This window comes from Lipotes vexillifer, unplaced genomic scaffold, assembly GCF_000442215.2.
Source record: "Lipotes vexillifer unplaced genomic scaffold, Lipotes_vexillifer_v1.1 scaffold750, whole genome shotgun sequence".
Lineage (NCBI taxonomy): Eukaryota > Metazoa > Chordata > Mammalia > Artiodactyla > Lipotidae > Lipotes > Lipotes vexillifer.
The window spans coordinates 169,802-192,912 of record NW_006774294.1 but is presented as its reverse complement, the minus strand read 5'-3'; the positions used below and the strand labels follow the sequence as shown (position 1 = coordinate 192,912).

The 23,111-nt window shown below is 31.6% G+C and overlaps 1 protein-coding gene across 3 annotated transcripts in view; it reads right to left on the bottom strand.

Moving 5' to 3' along the window:
- Positions 1 to 9,657: 9,657 nt before the first annotated feature.
- Positions 9,658 to 23,111, bottom strand: part of GULP1 (GULP PTB domain containing engulfment adaptor 1) — a 108,094-nt gene continuing 94,640 nt past the window's right edge. For 2 of the 3 annotated variants that reach the window (XM_007449096.1, XM_007449098.1), the window contains 3 exons: positions 21,686 to 21,824; positions 17,622 to 17,716; positions 9,658 to 11,635 (listed from right to left, as the gene is read on the bottom strand). In XM_007449096.1, coding sequence (XP_007449158.1) covers positions 11,564 to 11,635; positions 17,622 to 17,716; positions 21,686 to 21,824 — 306 coding nt within the window. In that variant the 3' untranslated portion in view covers positions 9,658 to 11,563. Of the gene's footprint in view, positions 11,636 to 15,331; positions 15,343 to 17,621; positions 17,717 to 21,685; positions 21,825 to 23,111 lie in introns of all 3 variants that reach the window. The other variant, XM_007449097.1, reaches the window with a different exon arrangement.

Genomic DNA, 23,111 nt, shown 5'->3' with positions numbered 1-23,111 from the left:
AATGTTTTTTCTGTGTGGTGAATACTCTTAGGATTTACTCTCCTAACTTTCCTATTTAACATCAAGCAGTGTTAACTATACTTATCATGTTGTATATTACATCCTTAGTACTCATTTATCTCATAATTGGAAGTTTGTACCTGTTGACTGCCTTCATCCAGTTCCCCATCCCCCCCACTGGTAACCGCAAATCTGATCTATTTTTCTATGAGTTTATTTGTTTTTGAAGTATAATTGACCTATACTATGTTAGTTCTTGTTACAAAGCATAGTGATTCCATATTTTTGTACATTTCAAAATGATCACCACAAGTCTAGTTACCATACAAAGATATTACATAGTTATGGAATATATTCCCCACACTGTACATTTCATAGCTGTGACTCATTTATTTTGCAACTGGAAGGTTGTACCTCTTAATCTCCCTCACCTATTTCTTTCCTCTCCCCAACCTCTCCCATCTGGCAACCACCTGTTTCTTCTCTGTATCTATAACTCTGTTTCTGTTTTGTTATGTTTGTTCATTTGCTTTCTTTTTTAGATTCCCCACAAAAGTGAAATCTTACTTTGTTTTTCTCTGTCTGACTTATTTCACTTAGCCTAATACCTTCCAGGACCATCCATGTTGTCACAAATGGCAAGATTTCATTCTTTTTATGGCTAATATTCCATTGTGTATCTATCTATCTATATCTATATCTATATCTATATCTATATCATCTATCTATATATACCACATCTCCTTTATCCATTCATCTATTGATGGGAATTTAGGGTGCTTCCATATCTTGGCTACTGTAAATAATGCAATAATGCTACAATGAATATAGGAATGTATATACCTTTTCAAATTAGTGTCTTTGTTTTCTACAGATAAATGCCCAGGAGTGGAATTGCTGGGTGATATGGTAGTTCTATTTTTAACTTCTTGAGGAAGCTCCATATTGTTTTCCGTAGTGGCTGCACCAATTTATATTCCCACCAAGAGTGCACAAATTTCCCTTGTCTCCAAGTCCTCACCAACACGTGTTACTTATTGTCTTTTTTTTTTTTTTTTTTTTTTTTTTTGTGGTACGCGGGCTTCTCACTGTTGTGGCCTCTCCCATTGCGGAGCACAGGCTCCGGACGCGCAGGCCCAGAGGCCATGGCTCATGGGCCCGGCCGCTCCGCGGCATGTGAGATCTTCCCAGACCGGGGCACGAAGCCGGGTCCCCTGCATCGGCAGGCGGACTCTCAACCACTGCGCCACCAGGGAATCCCATTTATTGTCTTTTTGATAATAGCCATTCTGACAGGTGTGAGGTGATATCTCATTGTGGTTTTGACTTACATTTCTCTGATGATTAGTGATGTTGAGCATCTTTTCGTGTGCCTGGAAGTCATCTGTGTCTTCTTTGGAAAAATGTTTATTCAGATACTCTGCCCATCTTCTAATCAGGTTGTTTGTTTTTTTGATGTTGAGTTGTATGAGTTCTTTGGATATTAACCCCTTATCAGATATATTGTTTGCAAATATCTTCTCACATTCAGTAGGTGGTCCCTTCATTTTGTTGACAGTTTTCCTCTGCTGTGCAAAAGCTTTAGTTTGATGTGGTCCCATTGGTTTATTTTTGCTTTTGTTTCCCTTGCCTGAGGAGACAGATTTCCCCTCCCCCCACAAAACGACAAAAAAACAAAAACACAAAACAAAACAAAAACCTACTAAAACCAATGTCAAAGAGCTTACTATGTATGTTTTTTTGTAGAAGTTTTATGGTTTCAGGTCTTACACCTAACTCTTTAATGCATTTTGAACCACATGATTTGATATTTGAACTCTTTATTTTAATAGGGTATCTACAACTTGTGGATTTTAGACTATTCACATAGAAACCCACTAGTCCATGTTGTGCTTTCACAAATATAGGAATAAAGAATTATGACATAATAATCAGAAGTTTCTGCCAAATTATCCATAACACTTCATGTACTCTGGGAAAAAACCTAAGCTAGAACAGTTGATAGTAAATGATCCTTTTATCACAGCACTAATAGATGGCTTCTGTTCTACTGAAATAGCTCAATGGAAGATATTGAATAAAGTTTTTTGTCAATAGTACCATATGTAGAGCTAAATTAATATGGGATCAGAAAAAAGCATAACTTATATGGGTAAGCTAACAAAAATCTTGTGTAGAACAAATTAACAATATGTAGCATTAAATACATACATTAAAATTAAGAAATAGAAACTCATTTTGCAAATTTATTTTCACAAAATCTTGATATGAAAACAAACACATTTAATGAATATATACATATTTATTGTACTTTAATTGTTTTTCAAAATTTGAAGTTCTTACAAAAGCTTAAACATAGTGGACCTCTCTGCCTCTCAAGCTGAATCTGTCTGGAATATTGCTATAAATAAATAAAAATCACATTTTTCTACATCCATAATTGCCTTGGCTCTAATTCATACTAATTTATAATTATGATGAAGTTTCAATAAAGTCAAGAATAATTTTATGAGAACATCTGAATAAGTATGTACTTTAAAATTAGAATAAAATTTTTCTATATGGTGATCTATAATCTATACAAAAGTCTTTCATAATTTGTGATTACTATTTATTTAGGCAGAATAGAGATATTCAGATGCAATAAGCTTGACTAAAATGTATAACTGATATAGTTTGCAACTCTTTTGAGGCTATATCTAAGAAAAAAAGGCAGCATGAAATTACTGTTCAACAGTCTACTTTAGAGCCACATTCTGTAGTTTGCTAATAACTTTTCCATATTATGCTGATCTGCAATTTTTGAAACCATATTTTTAACCCAAGCAGTTGGCATAATTTCTAGAGCAACTGCTTTATTCTGGGAAATCTGGCTGCTATGATTAGTGGTTTGACTACAGTATTTCCATACAAGTAAGTTCCCACTGATGTATTTGTGGTTTCACATACACCAAGAAATATTCTGTGATGACTGGTGGATGGAAAAGATTGCTCATCTCACAATGATCTTTCTGGCCACATAGACATACCACAATCTGTATCAGTAATCTTGAAATTTTGGCAGTCATAAATATACATCATTCTTGCCAGTATATATTCATTATTTAGATGGTTTTCTTTTGATGTTTTAGCCTTTAGGAAACGAAAGAGAAAAGAAATATGTCTCTAACATTTTTACAGAGAAAACGAAAGAAAAAAAAAATATTTCTCTAACATTTTTCCAGCTTTTTTTTTTTTTTTTTTGAGAGAGAGATAGAGACTTCTCTTGCTGTAAAGGGAGCATAGTCAGAATGGAGATGCAGCCAGGGTGCAGAAATTTCAATTGTCTCTTCAAAATATGTGCAGTTAAGTCACATAAAAGAATCAGTGAAGGGCAATAACTTGTTTTTTCTTTCAGTCTTTACCCACCTAGGAGAACAGACTCCAGTCAGCACAAAAGGACTTCATCAGAGAAGCCTTTTAACATAAAGCATCTGTCTTAAGTTTAAAAATACGACTTCAATTTTCCCCTTAAATACCATGACTGCTGACCTTTTGAAACAGAGCTGAAGTTTCTCTCTACTTGAAATTGCTCATTCACATGAAGAACAATAATCAATTAATGCATTTATTTTAATCTCACTTGGTCTTTCTTGAGAGCAAGAGCATTCCCAAATAGCTCTCTGTGCTCTTTAAATCCTAGTTACACTGTTTTATTATACATCTGAAAAATGAATTTGCTATAGCAATTTTCCTGATAATTGTTAAAGGAAAATATAAGTGGTATTACATGCAAGTTAATATTACATATTATATGATATAAAAACACTGTTGAACCGCCTTTAACATATAAAATTCAAAATGATAAAACATGGTCTTCCTCTTACTTTTCCATTAATTTTGTTTTGTTAGTTGTTAGACAATTTTCATGTGTTGCTTTTTGGGACATTTTTATACAATTTTCCTTTGACCTAATTTTTAGTTGGGGAACAGTACAGGAAACAATCTGGTTTTGACGGAATCCCAAATTTTTGTAAGTGTGTGTGTTCTAAATAAACTCAACTAGTTCATGACTCATGTGCTTTCCATGGTCTTATTGACATTGTGTGTACAAACTTTCTAATTAATTTTATTTGATCATATAGACATTTTTAATTGCTTCTTTTTTTAAAAAAAAGTGAACTGTTTGCTAAGAAAGAGGTACTGCTTTAGAGTTTTTTGGCAAGATAACTTCGAAAGGTTTGTACAGATTTGCTCAATTTGCATGGCAAAAATAAATGCTCAAGCTCCTGTGGTTTTCAAGGACAGCTGTTTTCTCTAGTTTCAGATCTGTGATTAAGCCTTAAGGAAGGGATACAGAGTGATGAGAAACGCAGTTGGTGCCTTTGGAAGATCTAACAGGCATGCTGGGGATTTTTATGTTCTCTGTGTTTCTTTTCTTTATAGGTACAGTAATAAGAAAAACTTTACCAAAAAAGTGACACAAAGGAGTGTAATACAACATATGTCAAAGGCAAGTTTTATTTGAATATATTTCAAGAAAATATTCTAGTATTCACATTCTCACATATGAAGCTTCATTATAAAACTTGTGGAGAAAAGCAGTACAGATCTCTGTGAATCTAAATATTTGACTCCATGTAAACATATTTAAGAATACTTGTGCTTTGATATTTCAATATAGGATTATCTTACACATTTCAGCATTTTTTGCTGGCATTTTTTAAAGTTTAATGTTTACTTGGAAAGATGCGAGCTTCTGAATTCCTTTGAGACATGCAACATTTATCTTGAGGTTATCCTGAAAATGTAGCAAGCCAATAACTTTTGAAGAGAAGCATAGGCCCCATTTCTGCCCTGTAAATATGCTCTGAGGTTGGGTACCTAGGATTAGGAAAGGCTGAGAAAGGAGAGAATCTTAGAATCATGCTTTTGCCTTGAATTCAACTTTATTACGAAGGGACAGAACTCTATACACAGATTTTGAGATGATAAACAGATACAAAGGCTGGGACTGTTTTGTGGTTTCTGCTGTCCTTTTTTAAGGGATTTTGGACAGCCAGATGCATCATTTACCTAGTATTCATTGATTCAATATTTATTTATAACTGGTATGTAAATAAAAGACAAAATATTGCTTTCTATGACAATTTTTTTAAACTTTGGTTTATTTGGAGAACTTCCTTCCTTTTACGCCAAGAATAGCTAAAGTTCAGGAATGTTATGAACCCCATTACATGACTTTCCCAAAGTCAAAGATCAGTCTAGAGTTATAACCGTGTCATATCACAGTATGAAGTTTTAAATCCTAGTTCAATGTTTCCCTATAGATCAGACTGAGTTGTTTTAAAGTAAATGCAGTTTACAGGAGTAATTTTTTTAAATTACTTAAAAATTCACATAACGTATAGTTGAGAGATTTTCAAAATCAAGTGATTCTAAGAAAGTGATATATGTTTTTCTAATAGCCATGGATAGCAGGAAGTCATGAAAGAAGTGTCCAGCTTATCTTCAGGCACTTTCCTTTTCATTTTTTATTTGTTTTTATTTTTTTGTGGTACGCGGGCCTCTCACTGTTGTGGCCTCTTCCGTTGCGGAGCAGAGGCTCCGGACGCGCAGGCTCAGCGGCCAAGGCTCGTGGACCCAGCCGCTCCACGGCATGTGGGATCTTCCCAGACCGGGGCACGAACCCGCATCCCCTGCGTTGGCAAACAGACTCAACCACTGCGCCACCAGGGAAACCCGGAATTTTCCTTTTTAAATCCTTTTATGTAGAAAAGATGAAAAATGGAGACATTACCAGAGAACTAGGGGGAATTAAAGAGGAATTACTGTAGAAACAGCTTTTTACATAATTGCATCATACTTATTACTCCCTAGCCTGCAAATGGTCCAAGTTTTCTGAAAAATGAACAGGTCAGGTATCTGTGCATAGTCACTTTGTCACATGTGGTTAGTTGGCCTGTCTGAACATTTATGACTATCTCCCCACTATCTGTCTCCCACTGTCTGTCTCCTCCTATTCCTTGTACTGTCGAGTACAAGTTTGGGTTTTTTTGTTTTTTTTTCAATGAACGCAGATACCAAGAATAAAATAAATGGAAAACTAAATAGCTAAATGAAGTGCGTACGTTTGTGTATGTGTGTGTGACAGAAATTAGTTTAAGCTGAATCTTTGCCAAAATCTCTCTGTGTTCATACGCTTCCTACATGTATGGTAGGAAGTGTTAATGTATTTTGCAAAAATCAATAAAATACTGTCTTGGAAACATCATTTAAACATATTTTTAATAAAGTATTTTTTTTAACTTTTCTATTTGTTTAATAAAGTTTTTTAAAAAAACTTTTCTGTTTTCTTTTCTGTTAAAAAACACTTCCTATTTAATACCAATTATTAAATGATATTCATATTAAATTTTAAAAGTATATAAAAAAACAAAATGACACAAAGCACTGGAAAATAGTAACACTTTTAAATTAGTCCCAGAGCTACATTAATTTTTTCAACTATTAATAGACTTAGCCATAAAATTCTTTTATTTTTTTCTATCAAAATGTAGCCAAGAAACAAACATCTTTCTTTGCTTTCTTTGCAGGAAAGAACCGGTATCTGGATTATTTCCAGTCCATCCAGACAGCTATTTCTACTGGAACAAGTGACCTTCGGAACAGAATGGAACATAGCAGCCTGGCCAGACAGAAGGGAGGGAGTAGGCAACTGGGAAGGGCCCCAAAATGTTCCTATGAAATGTCATTTGAAGTAAGAGGACAATAAAAAACTAAGGACAAATAAATGAACTAAAAATATTTAAGGCCAATGAAAACTGTGTGACCACAACATGGGATTCAAGGAAAGATGCAGTTTGAGTCTTTACCTATCATTCTTTAACTCACATGCTCAACAAATATAGTTCTTCACCCTCTGAGTCCAGGCAATGTCCCTTAATTATAAAACATTCAACTTTGAGTCCTCACAGTCTCATTGAAGCTATAATAATGAATTAATAAAAATCAATATTAACATAATTAATATAAACAATAGTCAATTGTTTTTCCTCCCTTGAGTGAGCCAGATTTCCTTAGTCTATGAATCTATGGTGATTAATAGATGCTCATAGAGAATGTCAAGGTCTTTATTTAGCAGATCATTGCTACATAAGATAAAAAAATACTGGTAAAGATTTTATCAGAAAGGACAAAGTGGTTATCTTCTCTTAAGATTTACTTGGAAGGCATGTTGTTCTTTTCTTTCACAGGGAGCATAAGAAGTTTTAGTTCACATCATTAGCAGGAAACATGCTAAAGAATCATTTAACCTTTTACTGAACGCTTTATGGGTAAAGTGTTGTGCGTGGCACCAAAGAAGATACAAAACTGTCAAAGCAATACTTCATTAAGATTTCTGGAGGATAAACAGAAAAGTTTTTTTGAAAACTTTATTAAACAAATAGAAAAGTTAAAAAAATACTTTATTAAAAATATATTTAAATGATGTTTCCAAGACAGTATTTTATTGATTTTTGCAAAATATATTAATAATGACAAGTTGATAAACTAAAAGTTACAGAGAAAATGCTATGAGATTTCAGAATGTCCTTTAACAGAGAACTTAATGAGGTCCTGCGCGTACTGGGGAATTCTTTTAAGAAGGTATCTCCTACAACTTCTAGCCAGGCTCCCTTTAATGAAAACAGCAACATTTAAAAGTCTGATGCAAGTTCCAAAGTGCCTATAGAGCTGTTTGCAAACTGGAAATGTTTGACTCAATGAATTTTGAATGTGCATCTGAATAAACACCAAAAATGTGGCTAAAGGTAAATATAAGGTAATTATATAAGCAAAGTTTTAGTTACACAGTTGTAGTGGTACTATCAGCTCACACAAAACCCAATGTTAGTGATACAGAAATAAGAAATTCAGCTATTTCAATTTATCATGTAGTGATAAATTTTTATCAGAAAAATTCAAAGTGAGTTTTCAAATTCAACTTCTTAAGTATGCCATCCTTTGTATATTAATAACTATGATTTTGGAATTAGTGTGTCTTAGGATCAATGAACTAGAGTGGAAATAAATGAATTCAGAGAAAGGAAATGTCTTCTGCTATTTAAATAATACCCAATTTCATAAAAATTCACTTGAAAGTAAGGAAATAGAAGACCATACATTATTTTAAGAGGTGGTCTCCTCACTAGAGTAAGGGAACCCCAGCTTAGATGAATTCCAGAGAAATACGTTTTGAGGGAGAGAATTCTATAAGTGGGTTACATTTGGATCTTAATAACATAAGGTCAAGACATGGAATGAGTGTATAAGAATTAAAGTTTGGGTCGAATTTATGAAATGGGTGTTGGAAGGGGAAGTTCTTGAGACAGTCATCTGAGGTTATCTAGGAAGGTGAGGACACTTAAAGGCACTTCCTGCATGAGACACAGGGGTCTGAGAGCAATACTAGCCATGCCCCTATCAACAGTGTGTTAACTGCTCGTAAAGAGTGTAGTTTGGGTGGAGTCTGGGTTTTAGTTGTCAAAATTGAGTCCAAGATTCTTCAAAAAATTTAACAGAGGCTGAAACCCCAAATCATGAATAAATGTTGAATTTGGAACTATAGATGGAAACACTGGAACAAAAAAATATTAACAGCCAGTTTTTTTTTCATGGTTATGTTAAGTAACATCAAAAGGAGTAAAAACAAAAGTCAGTATTTAGAAATGCATCAACACAAAAATCTATCAGAAGTTCTATCTGAAAATGAATTCCCATAATGTGACTAATATTTTAAAAAAATCAAATCCAAAATACAAGAAACAGGAAGAGGTGAAGAAAATTTTTGTCGTTGGCCTGTCTTCATAAGCTTCACACTGGATATCTAACATTATAGACACTAGCCAGTGCTAGGTACCCAAATTTAAACATAGTTAAATATTAATATTCTAAAGGAAATTTTTGGTTCACACAGTACTTTAATACATACAGGTTTTCATTTATTAATTCAAATATTTGCCTTACTTTTTCTTTACGACTATAAACTAACTGAAGACAGGGATCTTGTCACCTTCAATTTAACAATGTCTGTTAGCAAACTTACGAGATGTTTTCTTACCCACCTAATACATGATATTCACATAGAGTAATAAATGAATTTTAGTGAACAGATGGATGAATTGCTCATTGGTGTGCAAAGCTGTGCATGTGAGTCCTGTGTACCATTAAAATACTTAACATTGTGTTTTGAATAGATTCAAAACTTCATGATATTTTAATTAGCCACCACTCAAATTCTATTATCAAGTCCACCTTTTTAAGACTACCAGCCAAGATACCCTTTGTATTACTAGCTTAAAAAGGCTCTCCATTCTGAAAAGAGATATTTACGTAATACAGTTATTACACCAGATGCTTCTGGTGAAAGGAATCAAACTATGACCTCTCTCACCAGCAGGATGAAATCCACTGTTTTCACAACTGAATTATGTTGGATCATAAAGCTAAAATGTGTGTGGGCTGTAAGAAATGAAGTTAAAGTCTTTTTCTGCTTTCTTCTTTCTCTTTCTGTCTTTCTTTTGGCACTAATCTATGACCAGGAAAATCTGGCATGAAATTAGCTTCAGAATGTGTCTAAATTAATTAGAGGTTATTTAATGAGTTATATATACAAATATAAATTATACAATTTAATTTATTTAAAATCATTTATTCTCAGCAAAATCAAACATATCATTGAGTTTACATAGAAATACAATTTGCAAATGTATCTTCATAAAAATGCACTGGTGAAATAAATGTTCATAATTAATGACCAATTATATACTATTTAATCATGCCAGTAGCAGAACTGATTACCATTAAAAATTGGTACAATAACATATTTTAAATGTGCAAAGTACTCTATTGTGTTACCATTGATAATAAATCGCCACTAAATATATACCTATTACACAAAGCTTTTTAAAGTACAATAAAAATACAAATTCTATCTGTTAAAAAAAGCCATTGATATGGCTTCTAAACATCCTCATTATACAAATTCCAAAATACTATATGACAAACAAAATTATAAAGACTCTTCTTTATGAAACATATACTACCCTCTAATTAAGGTACAACTTAGCAGATAACAGAAAGCAAACAAGAAGGCTTATATACACCACAGAACATTATGGGGATACATACAAATATAATATTGCATAAGCCTATTTGATTTCTGTTCCTAGTGAAAATGTACCTTTAGCACGTGAAGAAAATTTCCATGACTAAAGGAAAAGAAACACTTTTGAGATCTACCCTCAATCTAAGCTCATATTTTCATTAATTTAATTTTTTTTCTTATAATGTGATGAACCAAATTATAAATTTGACCATAAATTTTGCTGCACTCAGTACAAATTACAGTCTGTTACATAATGGGCAAAGGTGTAAGAAACAAACATTTTTAAAAGTCAGAGTTAATCAGCACATCAAGAATCAGCTGCAAGAAAATGTTATTGTTCATGTTAAATACTAAACTGAGCAGCAATTTCATTTTTGTGAAAAATGAGATTCTGAGTTTAACAAAACAGATACAAATTAAATTTGCTAAATAATATTGATAATTCATAAAGAACAGGTGCCATAGATTTTTAACAGTATCAAAACTAATGGGTCATCACAAAATAAACTTTGGTGAGAAAATATCTTTATCAAAGGAGAAAATGTAAGAAGGATAGTCTAATTCAGTGCAGAAAAAATATATTTGGTAAAGTATATATGGGTAATAGATACTGCAACTAGAGACAGCATATATTCCAAATGTTTTTTTCAGAAACTTCAGATCAGATGATGTTTAGTAATGTAACTTATCTCATTAGAAATTAAATTTTATTTTAAGTGTTTTATAAATAGCAAATTTTCATTTTTTCCACAATCTTTATTTATGAAATAAATATTTAGAGTGTACCTGATAATAATAACTAACATTATTACCTTGCTTATACTAATAAGTACTCTAAATACATTTAGTTTAATTATTATTGGAATTTATATTTTTGTTATTTTACCTACTAAAAATGATCTGGTGGCATTATATTCAAAGTTTACATTTTCCCAATAATATGAACAACATTTCATACGTAAAATGACATCTGTCTAATGAATGGTAACATGTCTATTGGTTTGAATATAGAACATATTTAGTTTGGCATTGGTGTATCTCTTCAGGACTCTGAAAGGTATCTTTAAGGTATGGCTTTTGGGAAATCAGTAATAAACTAGCATCCTAGAGAATGAACTTAAATTTGAAGAGCTAATTATTTAGAGCTCAGACACAGGCAGATATTTGGATAATTTGTCTTTCAATTAAAAATTCTTCTACAAACAAACAGAAAGGAACATAAAAGTATGATTGACTTTACAGTGAGTTGTTTTTAAAACAAAATGCTACAGTTCAACAGTGAAAGTATGAGGAAATTTTACTGAAATAATTTTCAGAAAGTTATGAGATTCAAAAATATATTGGTACATGTATAATACCTGTCATAAGTAATAATGAATAATTGATATGTATACAAAACAAATTTAACAGATTCAAGACCTCCTGTTCTTGACATCAGCACCTGCTGTCTAACGGGTCGAGACAAAATACTGTGCCTTCAAGAGTTAGTCCCATTTTGAACCCCTCCTGCAAAATAAAGTAAAATCATTAAAATAGGAAATGCTCATAGCAAAACAAAAACAAAAACAAAAACCCCGTAAATGAAAGAGAGTATGAGCAGAAGTTGAAATCGTCATGTTTTGATCAACTAAGAAATAATTACATGTCAAATGTTGGATTGTCAAATTTTTATCAAATCCTTTTATACCTGTTAACATTTTAAATGTTTTAAATATACATGAGGTTAGCACGCATAAGAGATAGAAGAAAACAGAAATATGTGGAATTAAGTAATTTTAAGACTTAAATGTTTCTTTTCAGTGAGGTCTACTTTATGTCATTCTACTGTAGCTTAAATCCCTTGGCTTTAAAGGTCAATATTCATATAAGCAAGAGAGCTAGACCTCAAGATGATGACAGCCTGACAGTTTTCACCTTTTCTTCTTGGTTACCATTATCCAGAGCCTGGTAAAATAAATTGCATTGTATTCCCTAAATGCAATGCTGTATCCTATGTGTAACACAGGACTGCAGACCACTTCACCATGGAGAAAGCTTCCTTTACTAGCCTTGCAGCTGCTTGTAGCTGCAAATTATTGCTTTGAATTCCACTCACCTCTAGCATGTTTTAGATGCTTCTAGAAGTTAAATTTCTTTTGATTTATTGAGACCAAGTACCCAATTGCCATGAGAAAAAATTTTTTTTAAGACTTTTGAGTTAAAAGTTAGTGGTAAAGGTGTTTGCCCTTCTCTACTCCCCAGCTCTCTTCTTTTCTGTATAAGGTAGTTGAACTATGGGCCATCTCTGGTCTTGCCACCTTCCCCATCCCCATCCTTGCTCATAAAATGAAATGTAGACAAAAGTCTATTCCTGAGGAAAAGAAAATCTCTCTCTAAGAGAACACTGTTGTCCTCTGTTCTGCTTTGTGTTTTGTTAATTAGATGGTATCAACTCGTGTGTTAGCCAATTGCATATCTATTTGCATTTCCTCAAGTTACTTTCATTTAGAGCTGTATGTAATGTACTTACTATAAATCCAATGTAAACATTATCATATAGAGGAAGAAAATCATTACAAAATACAAGCCACACCTGTTTTGCTGTTAATGTTTAGAGAACACTCTTCATTACGTCTAAGCACAAAGACCACACGGCAATGCCATCACTTTAAGGGTTTTTCAAAAGTACTTCTTGGTACTTGGAATACAAATTATATTTAGTTAAGTAAAAGTCAGAGTACTTACCATTGTTTTAAAAGCCTATTCTGGTCACAAGAGAAATATTTTGCCACATGTATGCATATTTTTTTAAACAGCCGCCAAATACTCAGAAAAGTCAATACTTTAAACTGAAAATATTGTAAATAAACTGCTTTTTAAAATATTTTATTTGGATATCTGAGGATCTATGTATTATGTCATCTTCTGGAATATCAGATAGATAGATAGACAGATAGATAGGTAAGTAATGTGGATATATATTACCTTTGGAAAGATTTGATACCATTACTTTTTAATCAGTTCATTCTGAAATTAAACCACTATCACTTCAGTTACCCTGAAAATACTATTTATCAATGTGTTATCAGTATATGAAAAGCAGAATAGTAATCAAAGTAAAATAGGGGTCATTGTTTCAACAAAAAATGTTTGTATATCACTTACAAGAATATTTCCATGTTTTATAAGGATTCTTTAGGAGTCCTCTTAGATTAACTTAATTATCCCTTTTGACAGACACATTGTTATATGGCTCCTTGGTTTTCTTTCCCCTTAAAATTTCCCACACATTTTCTGACCCTTCCTTCTAGGCCTCATTTAGTAAGTCCTGACTTAATGCATTCTAAATCCTTCTAAGGTTTCCATATCCTCTTGAATGTAAACGTCTGAATGAAAATAAGGCTTATTTAACTTACGTAGTGATGGAAACTATCATAAACTCATATCATACAAAATAATGATCTTATTATTGATATATTATTAAAAATATATTTTTACATAAAATATTTTCCCCAATTGCATTTTCTTACCTTGAAACATGGAGAAAAGAATATCAAGGAAGAAAAAAACTCATATGCAACAATTAACATGTTGAAGTATGTCCTTTGAGTCTCCCTTTTTTCTACATAGAAATTTTAAAAAAATTAATACTAATATAAATAACTATATATTATATATAACTTATTTAATGTATTAGATATATTATATATAAATTTCTATACTCTTTTTTAATCTTAGCAGAACAAACTTGATTGAGTCCCTGTAAAACTAATTTGATGATTTTATAATGTTCTATTAATCTTAATATAATTTATTTCCTGTATTTTATAATTATAAATAAGGTTGACTGTATGTTTTTATGCATAGAGATTTTCCACATTCATAGTTATTTTCTCCTCAGAATAGATTGTATTAAAGTTTTTGACATCAAACAGAAATACAAGTATTAGTAACAAATTACTTCCCAAAGGGATGCTGTGAACTGACACTGGCCCAGCAATGATTTAGAGTGCTTGTTTCATCACAATTTCATTTGCACTATATATTAGTAAAAAAATATAATGTTTAATTTGCTGGATTAAAATAACTTTTATAGTTCTTAATTTGTATGTTTTCTTTGATTAGACTTAACATGTCTATAAGTATATAGCCATCTGTGGTCTTATTTTGTGAGCTACGCTTTTTTATTTATCTGTTGATTATTTAGTTTCCTAATCATTTGTCTACTTACTTTAATCATGTGTACATGATATAGTTATATTTTTTAAAGAGAAAATTTAAAAGAACTATAGAAGACCTTCTATAGGTGACTATATGTACATATTTTCCTTTTCCTTATAAAAATTTCTTTCCATTTCAAAAGTCTGATATATATATAATTGTACTTCAAAAATTTTAAATTGCCCAAGGCTTCTAAAATTTATCTGAGTATTTGTTGTAGGTTTCAGCTATACATTGATCTTCTCCTAAATTATTAACCAGTTGACTTAACATCACTTAATGCAAAATTCTTTCATTGACTTGTCACTCTCCTTTTTTAATGTATTAAATTATTGTAACATACAAGGTACACTTCTGGGCTATCAATACTATTAAACTGATTTGCCTGTCAGTGACATGTACTAAGAAGTTTAAATTATGTCAAATCATATAAGGATATAATTGATTTCAAATAAATATCTAATTTTCTAACAATTTATAAAAACTATGGCTTAACATTTCTGTTTAAATTCTTACATTCATGAGATATTTCTATGATTTCCTCTGAAATAAAAGAGGAAAATCCAAAATCTCACTAGGGTTATTAACTCAATATAGTTTATACAACCCATTATACTGTATTAAGTTTTTACATTATATGCAAAGATAAAAATAGTAGCTTAAATGTGTGCATTCAATTAATTAGGCTAACAAGATTAATAACAAAAGTCGTTATAAATTTTAGTTAAAATATTATTTTACTTTAATTAAAGTGACCTTGCAAACACATCGTGTACTAAAAGAAACAGACAAGCAATGAGGTGGACAATGCAATAGTGGTTGAGGCATTGAAAAAATAACTTCAAATATGGGTTATAAAACCTCTTTAAACAAAACTAATAATCAGACATATACATGTGAAACTGCTTTTTGAATATTTATTAAATAAAGCATGCGAATATTAAGGTTCAGCTTTAAGAAGTTATAAGTTGTTTAAAATTATTATGAAAATAGTATACCAACCATCTCTGGCGCTACCCACCATGAAAGCAGAAAAGAATAAAAAAGACATTAAGAATATATTAGAAATGACAAAAAGAAAACAAAAGCAAAAATACCACAGTGTAACATTATTTGACTACCATATCATTAAATCATTTCAATATAGTATTTCTCAAACTGGGTTTCTACAAAAATCTGGAGATACAGGCTTATCTTCAAACATCTATAGAAAACATTTGTTGTGTGAAAATCTAAAAAACATTAATAGAAACTCTGTGTTTTGTATAACCTTTGAGAACAAATACTACCACATCAGTGCACCTATTTGTTTTTGTTCTTACAAAAGCATTAGTCCCAAGGTAGTACAACCATAACTGGTAAAACTAATGAAAAGGAAAATAAATTTATTTTATATGAAATAAAGCATTCTCACTAAATAATCATGCACTATTTGAATGAAAGTCTCGTAGTATTTTAACTATCGAAAAGATGTGGGGAAATTGTGTCATCAAACAAGGTACATGCTGATATCAATAGAAGTATGATGTTGGTGGTTTTAGTTTCAGCCAAATAAAATAATCCATGCTGTTATATTAAAGTTCTTAACCTGAATTTTATTAGGTGTTGTAATTTCACTTTTATTTAATTTATAAGTTTTGAATTAATAGTTGTATAAGAACTATAAGGATAAAATGTATATAACTTTTTTGTAAATATTTAAGAAATGTTATAGAAATAGTTTATAGTTTAAGTCAATATTAAGGATTTAAAATAATTTTTCATGCAAAAGGGAATTATAAATCACCCAACTTGAGAAATTTTTGTTTTGACATATTCTTTAAAAATCTCAAGGTACGTTAAACAATCCAACTTTTAAAATGCAGAGGCATTATTATATCTAGAATAATAAGGAAATTCACATAGTACCTAGAAAAGAAGACTGCTTCACACCTTCAGTCCAAAATCAGTGAAAGGATATTTATTATCTTTCTAGGAAGCAGTGTTTTATCAGTGTTAGAAGATCATAATCCACCCCTCAACTTTTTTTTTTTTCCAGGAAATGAAGCATAGAGAGTGAGTGTATTAACCCAGGCCTAATAAATAAAAAACACTCCATCTTCACCACATCTTCTCAATCAGCTTCATATAATTGGTCTCTGCCTGAGTTCTTCTGTGTGTATATTGTCTTTTTGATGAAAAATAGGATATAATAACTTCATCAAAATGTAAAGGGAAATATAAAGAGAAGACTTTATTATAGTGCTTATAAGACTAATTACTAATCATGGCCCACCGTACAAAGCTATTAAAACCAATATCTTCAAACTTCCAGAACAATTCAGAATTGAAAAATAAAAGGGAGAGAAAGAAATGAAAACCCAATTGGACTACATTCCTAAGGAAGCTGTCATTTGGTGTCTGCTGTTTCAATAAGAGCCCAGGAGTTATGAACTATAGTTATAATGCTTCCTATTATTTTATACCCCTTCTCCTTTGGAATTCTTCGTTTTAGCTCTCAGCTTTATTTATTAATTGAGGTAACATTGGTTTATAACATTATATAAATTTCATGTGTGCAACATCATATTTCGACTTCTGTACACAGGACAGTGTGTTCACCATCAAAAGTTTAGTTTCTTTTTTTTTTTGGCCTCTCCCGTTGTGGAGCACAGGCTCCGGACGCGCAGGCTCAGCGGCCATGGCTCACGGGCCCAGCCGCTCCGCAGCATGTGGGATTTTCCCAGACCGGGGCACGAACCTGTGTCCCCTGCATCAGCAGGCGGACTCTCAACCACTGCGCCACCAGGGAAGGGAAGGGAAGGGAAGCCCCCAAAAATGTATTTTCTGACCATCACCATACAGTTGACCCCCTTTACAATGTTTCTTTTTAAGAGCCTGATTTCATTCTTACAATGATTTTCCTTCACCCGTTCACAATTCTGAAATTCATAATTGTTAATTGTTAAGACTGAGATCAAATCTGATAAGTCTAGTGCAATGACCTTTCAATTTTTGGATTTCGAATAATTAACTCATGAAGAATTTATGTTATTTTGTACAAAAAAAAGAACCATGTTTTTGCCACTGTAAATCGCACCATTAAGAACAAAACACAACGAAACCTTATCCTTAGCATCTGTCTGAGTATTTTTAGGACTAAATGTATGTTATTGTTATTTTAAAGTAATTATTTTAAGTAAGTTGATAACAGTTCAAGGGAAGGGTAGTTTTAGTAATAACATTCTCTTAGTCCCATAGAAAAAAGAAAAAAAAAAAAAACATTTATGGGCCAATCTGTTAAAATAGTCACCTGCATCTCATCTAATTTTGATTGAATATCTGGAGGGAAATCCCCTGCTCCACAGTTAAATGGGTCAAAAGGTTCTGCTCCAAACAGGTCCCGTTCTAAAAGGAAGAAAATAATTTAGTATATGAAATGACAAGGAGTGAGTTGGGGTGAGTTAGGTTTCAAAGGCAGGATTATATAAAGAAGCACCTGCATGACCAAATGAGCCCCTATCCACACATATTTTATGCTGGGCTTTCCTGAGCTTAGACTAGTTAAACACCAACAAGCAAGCAAAGATCCGCTTTTATGACTATTTAAAAACTATTTGGTTACAAAGAATTACTATTCAGAGAGGTTTCTGTGTCTTTAAGTAAGACTTAATGTCAAATCCACCAAATATTTGATAATTAATATATTACAATACCTACACTTTACTAAAGCAATTTAAATGTACTAAAATTAACGTATTACTCACTGAAACTTCTCTATTCCATTTATTGATGACTCTGCAACACAATAGCGAAGCAATAGGTAGGACCTAGTAGATTAGGAAGTAGTTTAACTCACAGTTCATGTACTTTTATCTCACATTTTAGCCAGAAAAAATTAAGGCACGTCATCTCATGTAGTATAAAATCATATCACCTTCCTAGATAACCACAATGAGACAGGTTCTTTAAAAATGCCTCTTTTCCCCCAAACAAATTTCTTTTAAGAAAATAGCAGTAATTGAGTATCAAAAGGCTCTCTGTGCATATATTTTAAAGTCTGCGTTGTTTTTTTAATCATTAAAGAAGTATCAAAGTTAAAATTGATAGGACTATGACTTAATTTATGATTTTAAATTTTTTTTTAATTTAAGAAATTTCTTTCCTCTGAATCAATTCAAATGCAGCCTTAACTGACAAAAAATTAAATTATATATGGGCAAGGGAATTTATAATGTATCAAGACTTTCATTTTTCAGGAAACTATATTCTCTAAATTAAATGCTTTGTAAGAAATAATATTTATGCTACTTGAGTTCTATTATATCTTCTAAATCATTGTGACTCCCATTATGAAAGATTCTTGCTTCTCTAGTTGCAATTTTTTTTTCAGATTCATGTATTAAGTTAATAAATGTAAAATGTTTAGAAGCTCCTGGTTCTGGTAAGTATTGTATAAATAAGAAGGACATATAATTTATCTTCCAAATAAAGACACTTTTAAGAGCGAAAGGAGTGCTACCAAGTTTCACCAGGATGAAAGGTATAAGACAGGGTACTCCTAAACAAATGGGAATTTACTATCACCATACATATAACTGATGGGTATTATTACTGTTGTTACTATATATTTTCCTCAGTCTGATGTTTATTGTAGGCAATAAACCAGAACTTAGAGAAAAGAGGAACTGTTCTTTGGAGGTGTATCCTGGTTACCACCATACCACGAACACATCAAGCAATGCTTTACATGTGGTACATGCTTGTCAAAAGAAATGAATTAATAAAGAGGAAATAGAGTTGTCAGGAGGAACAGAGATTCTCATTACACAGGTTTTCTAAAGTTGAGACTCAAAATCACCAGAGATTTCAGATGGGCTTAAGGGATCCTTAACATCCCTGAAATGCAATGCAAAATTTTGTATGAGTGGGCATGTTGTGTTTTTCTGTGAAGAGGTTTAACTTTTATCATATTCTCAAGGGTCCACAACTCCCCCACAAGTCAAAAAAGTACTACTTTACATATTAAGTAGACATATCAATACCAGGCAAATTAATAAATATAATAGACCTCTTTGGAATATTTTTTTCAGCTCAGATGGATCTAAAATTCATAACAAAAAGTAATATAAGTCCAATTTTCAATTTAAAAGGATTTGCTATGTAATTAATGACATGAAAATTATTTAATCTAAAACAAGAGCAAAATAATAAAAAATAGGTGATACTTCACTCATTCTTTTGTTTATCCACTAAATATTTATTGAACACATATTATGTGCCATACATTTTGCTAGGCAGTGGATTAAAACATTTGAGGAAAGGACTTTAGAGTCAAGTGCCTTCCCTCATGTAATTTATAATCAATTAGGAAACATGATATTAAACAAATTAATTAAAGTCTGATACATATTCAAAGATCAAAAATATGCTCTGGAGAACTACTAGGGTTCTCAGGCAGTAAGGAGAGAAACTAAGGAACAATCTTGTAGGTTTCTGCTTTTATGTATTTAAAATATAAAGAAAATAAATGAATGAATACATTTAAGATTTCATTTAAAGAAAAAGTCCTATTACTAAAACCCCACTGGATTACAGTTTTAGACAATCTTACAATTAAAACTGAGTTGAACAATCTGTCCTTAAATTGTTAGTATAGATAGACAAGAAGATGATTGATAGATAAATGATAGATAGATATAATACAGTGGTAATCAGAACTCCATTTCTTTCTATCTATCTATGTATCTATCTAATCTTTCTAATGATATACTGCTGTATTTACTAAACTCTGGCATTTGGGATAGATAGACATTAAAAAATATAGCAAGATGTTACTTCAGTTTCTCATTAATAAATCCCTAAAAACCATTTGACCATCTCTGCCTAGATTTTCCAAAGGCATTTCAAACTCACTAACATTTAAAAGAGACTCATCAGTTTCCCCCTCTCTACCTCTAGTTTTCCCATTAACAACATTTGGTCCAAAATCCTGAATCATAATGGAGTTTGAACTTTCAGTTACCATCCTGATGGATTATTCTTTCTAAGTATCTTAAAATCTATTCACTCTTCTCAATTTATATTCTACTTGGATTAAAACCTGACATGCGGATACACTTCTAATTTATATTTCAAATTCTAGCATGTAACCCAAGTCTAGCGTATGTACTAAACAAATGCCCATTGAATTAAATACATGAATGAGCAAAACACTGATGTAGTCCAAGGAAGTAAAAAACAGTGGTAAAGGAAGAGATCTGGAACACTCTTAAGGACAAAAAATACCCCATTATGATATCAAGATATTGGCAACATTTTCTAAAAACACATGTATATCATGGATTATTTCCTTGAAAAAAATATTTTGCACTGACACAAAATATATTCAGAAGAATTTAAATGTACTATATTTCAACAAAAGTATTGAAATATTTTTGTACACTGATTTTTAAAGTTCTAATGTTATTACTTTGTATTTACAAATTAGTCCTCTGAAATTTACTGAATACCTAAAATGTGCAATGTACTTTGTTGAGTTCTACAGGGGAAACAAATAAACTATAGGCCTGAAATGCTTTACAGCCTTAAGCTAAAACTTCAGAGTTACATTGAAAACGTCTCAAATGTGAACCAGAGAGGATGCAATAAAGCAAAATATGTAAAACTCTCTTTTCTTCAGTGCCCCTTTAGACCTGATGACTGATCATGGCCTTTGGAAACTATTCTTTCACTTTCTGTGACAGGGCACAGAGCAAAATATAGTCAAGACATTGATGATGAACATCTGTTAGATGCTTTCTACTTCATCAGAGAGACTTTTATGTTCCTTCCAGATATACAGAAAGTAAATCAGAAAAGCAATGCATTTATAGCTTTGTAGATATCAAAGAAAGAACACTTACATAGTGTTAATAAATAAATAAATCATGGAATTCATAGATTTATATATTCCTTTAACTAAGACTATCCATATACTCTATGATAAAAAAAATTAAACTGAGCTCTAAATGATGAGTCAAAATGATTAAAATAATTACCACAGGACTGTTCTTAATCATTAAACAAAACATTAAAAATATAACCCCAACACAATAAACATAATTGTTTTGTATTATGATGTAACTAAGCCTATACCAAAATATCATTTTTCATAAAATAGTTTCAAATGCAAATAGTGATGTCTTTAGTAGTATACTCTCAATTATTAAGTAAAATATAAATAACTGAATTTGGCACATATATATAAACATAATTCTTCAGTGATTAAAATTTTTAGTGAGCTTGTTAAGATATATAATTTCCCATAAAGTGCTAATTAAACATTTAAAATGTACACAAATATAGCAAAAATATTGATTTGTTTAGAAAGCTTACTAATCTCGGTAGATCTACTAGGGACTGGAGGTGGCTGCGTGCCATTGTGAGTAGGTATTGAAGACTGGTGTGAAATTGGAGAAAATGGAATCATATCAAAGATGTCAGTGGAGGGAGACTTAGGTGTCACATTGCCTGCCTGCAATGAAGATAACATGAATTAGTATTCCATGTAGAAACATTATAATGCTAAATATTTCATACACATATAAAACATATATAAGCACAACGAAAAATGCAGTTGAGTCATATGAACTTGCCATTCTGTAGATCAAAAATAGTTACATATTGGCAATTTTATATGACTCAACCACTTATGCTAAATGCTCATTGGCAAGAAAATTTCTGCAAAAATATTCTCAAAGATGATGGCAAAAATGATGATAATACTATTCTAGACAGATATAAAAGATATGTTGGATTTTTTGTATATCTAGAAATAATTGCCACTTATATCAGAGAATTGAAAACGTGTTAGAAACTATTTATATAAAACCTTGATTTCAGTGATGTATTTTGCACAAGATTACAAGATTTAGACAGAAATAACCAAACATAAGCGATGCATCTTAAATATAACCATTCAAAAGCACTTGATAATGATTTTAAAAACATTTTAAGGAGTCTATTTTAATTTGTACTTATAACTGTAATGGAGCCAACTATTATATTCATTGCAGTGACTTTTCTTCTTAGAATAAGACTTCATCGTTTTCTACAATAAATAGCTACCTTGTGAAATAAATTATAATCACAAAATGATTAAGTTATCTGGGCCAGTCTGGGCTAGGAAGTAATGAAAGAATGAGACAATCATCACTTTGATTGTCATATAGGGAAAAAAAATTATTTTATATATATATATATATATATATATCATCTATTGATATAAAAGAAAGAGAATTCCCATTTTGGAGAGAAATAGTGAGAAAAATTTATTTTTCTTATAAGAACATGAACACTGTTTAGAATTGCTTAGAGTGGTTCATATTATAATTTGTGTTCTCAAAATACATTTATTTACTGATTCACAGATGAGGCAGGTAGTGAAGATAAAAAGGCTGATTGTGTGTAAAGAGTGATAGATTTGCTATTCAGTTAATAAACCTGTTAGTACATTTTTTCATGCAGGAAAATTGCTGTCATCTCCCTTTCTTTAGCAACTTACTTTAATTTTAATGGATAGTCTATCAGTTACAAATACTATCCAAAGACTTGGAGGCAACTTTATCCCTCAGCTCTTTCCTCCTACTCAGGAATGTTGTTCTCCTAATCAGCCTCTCTCTCAAATTCCCCTGGCTTCCATCTCTCTCCTCTTTGTCAAGATATAAAGATACTCAGATCTTGACTGTTGTTAAAACAAACCAACCATAAAGGTCTTTACCCAGTGCCTCTTTACTCCTCTCATCTCTCATCTCTCTTTCCC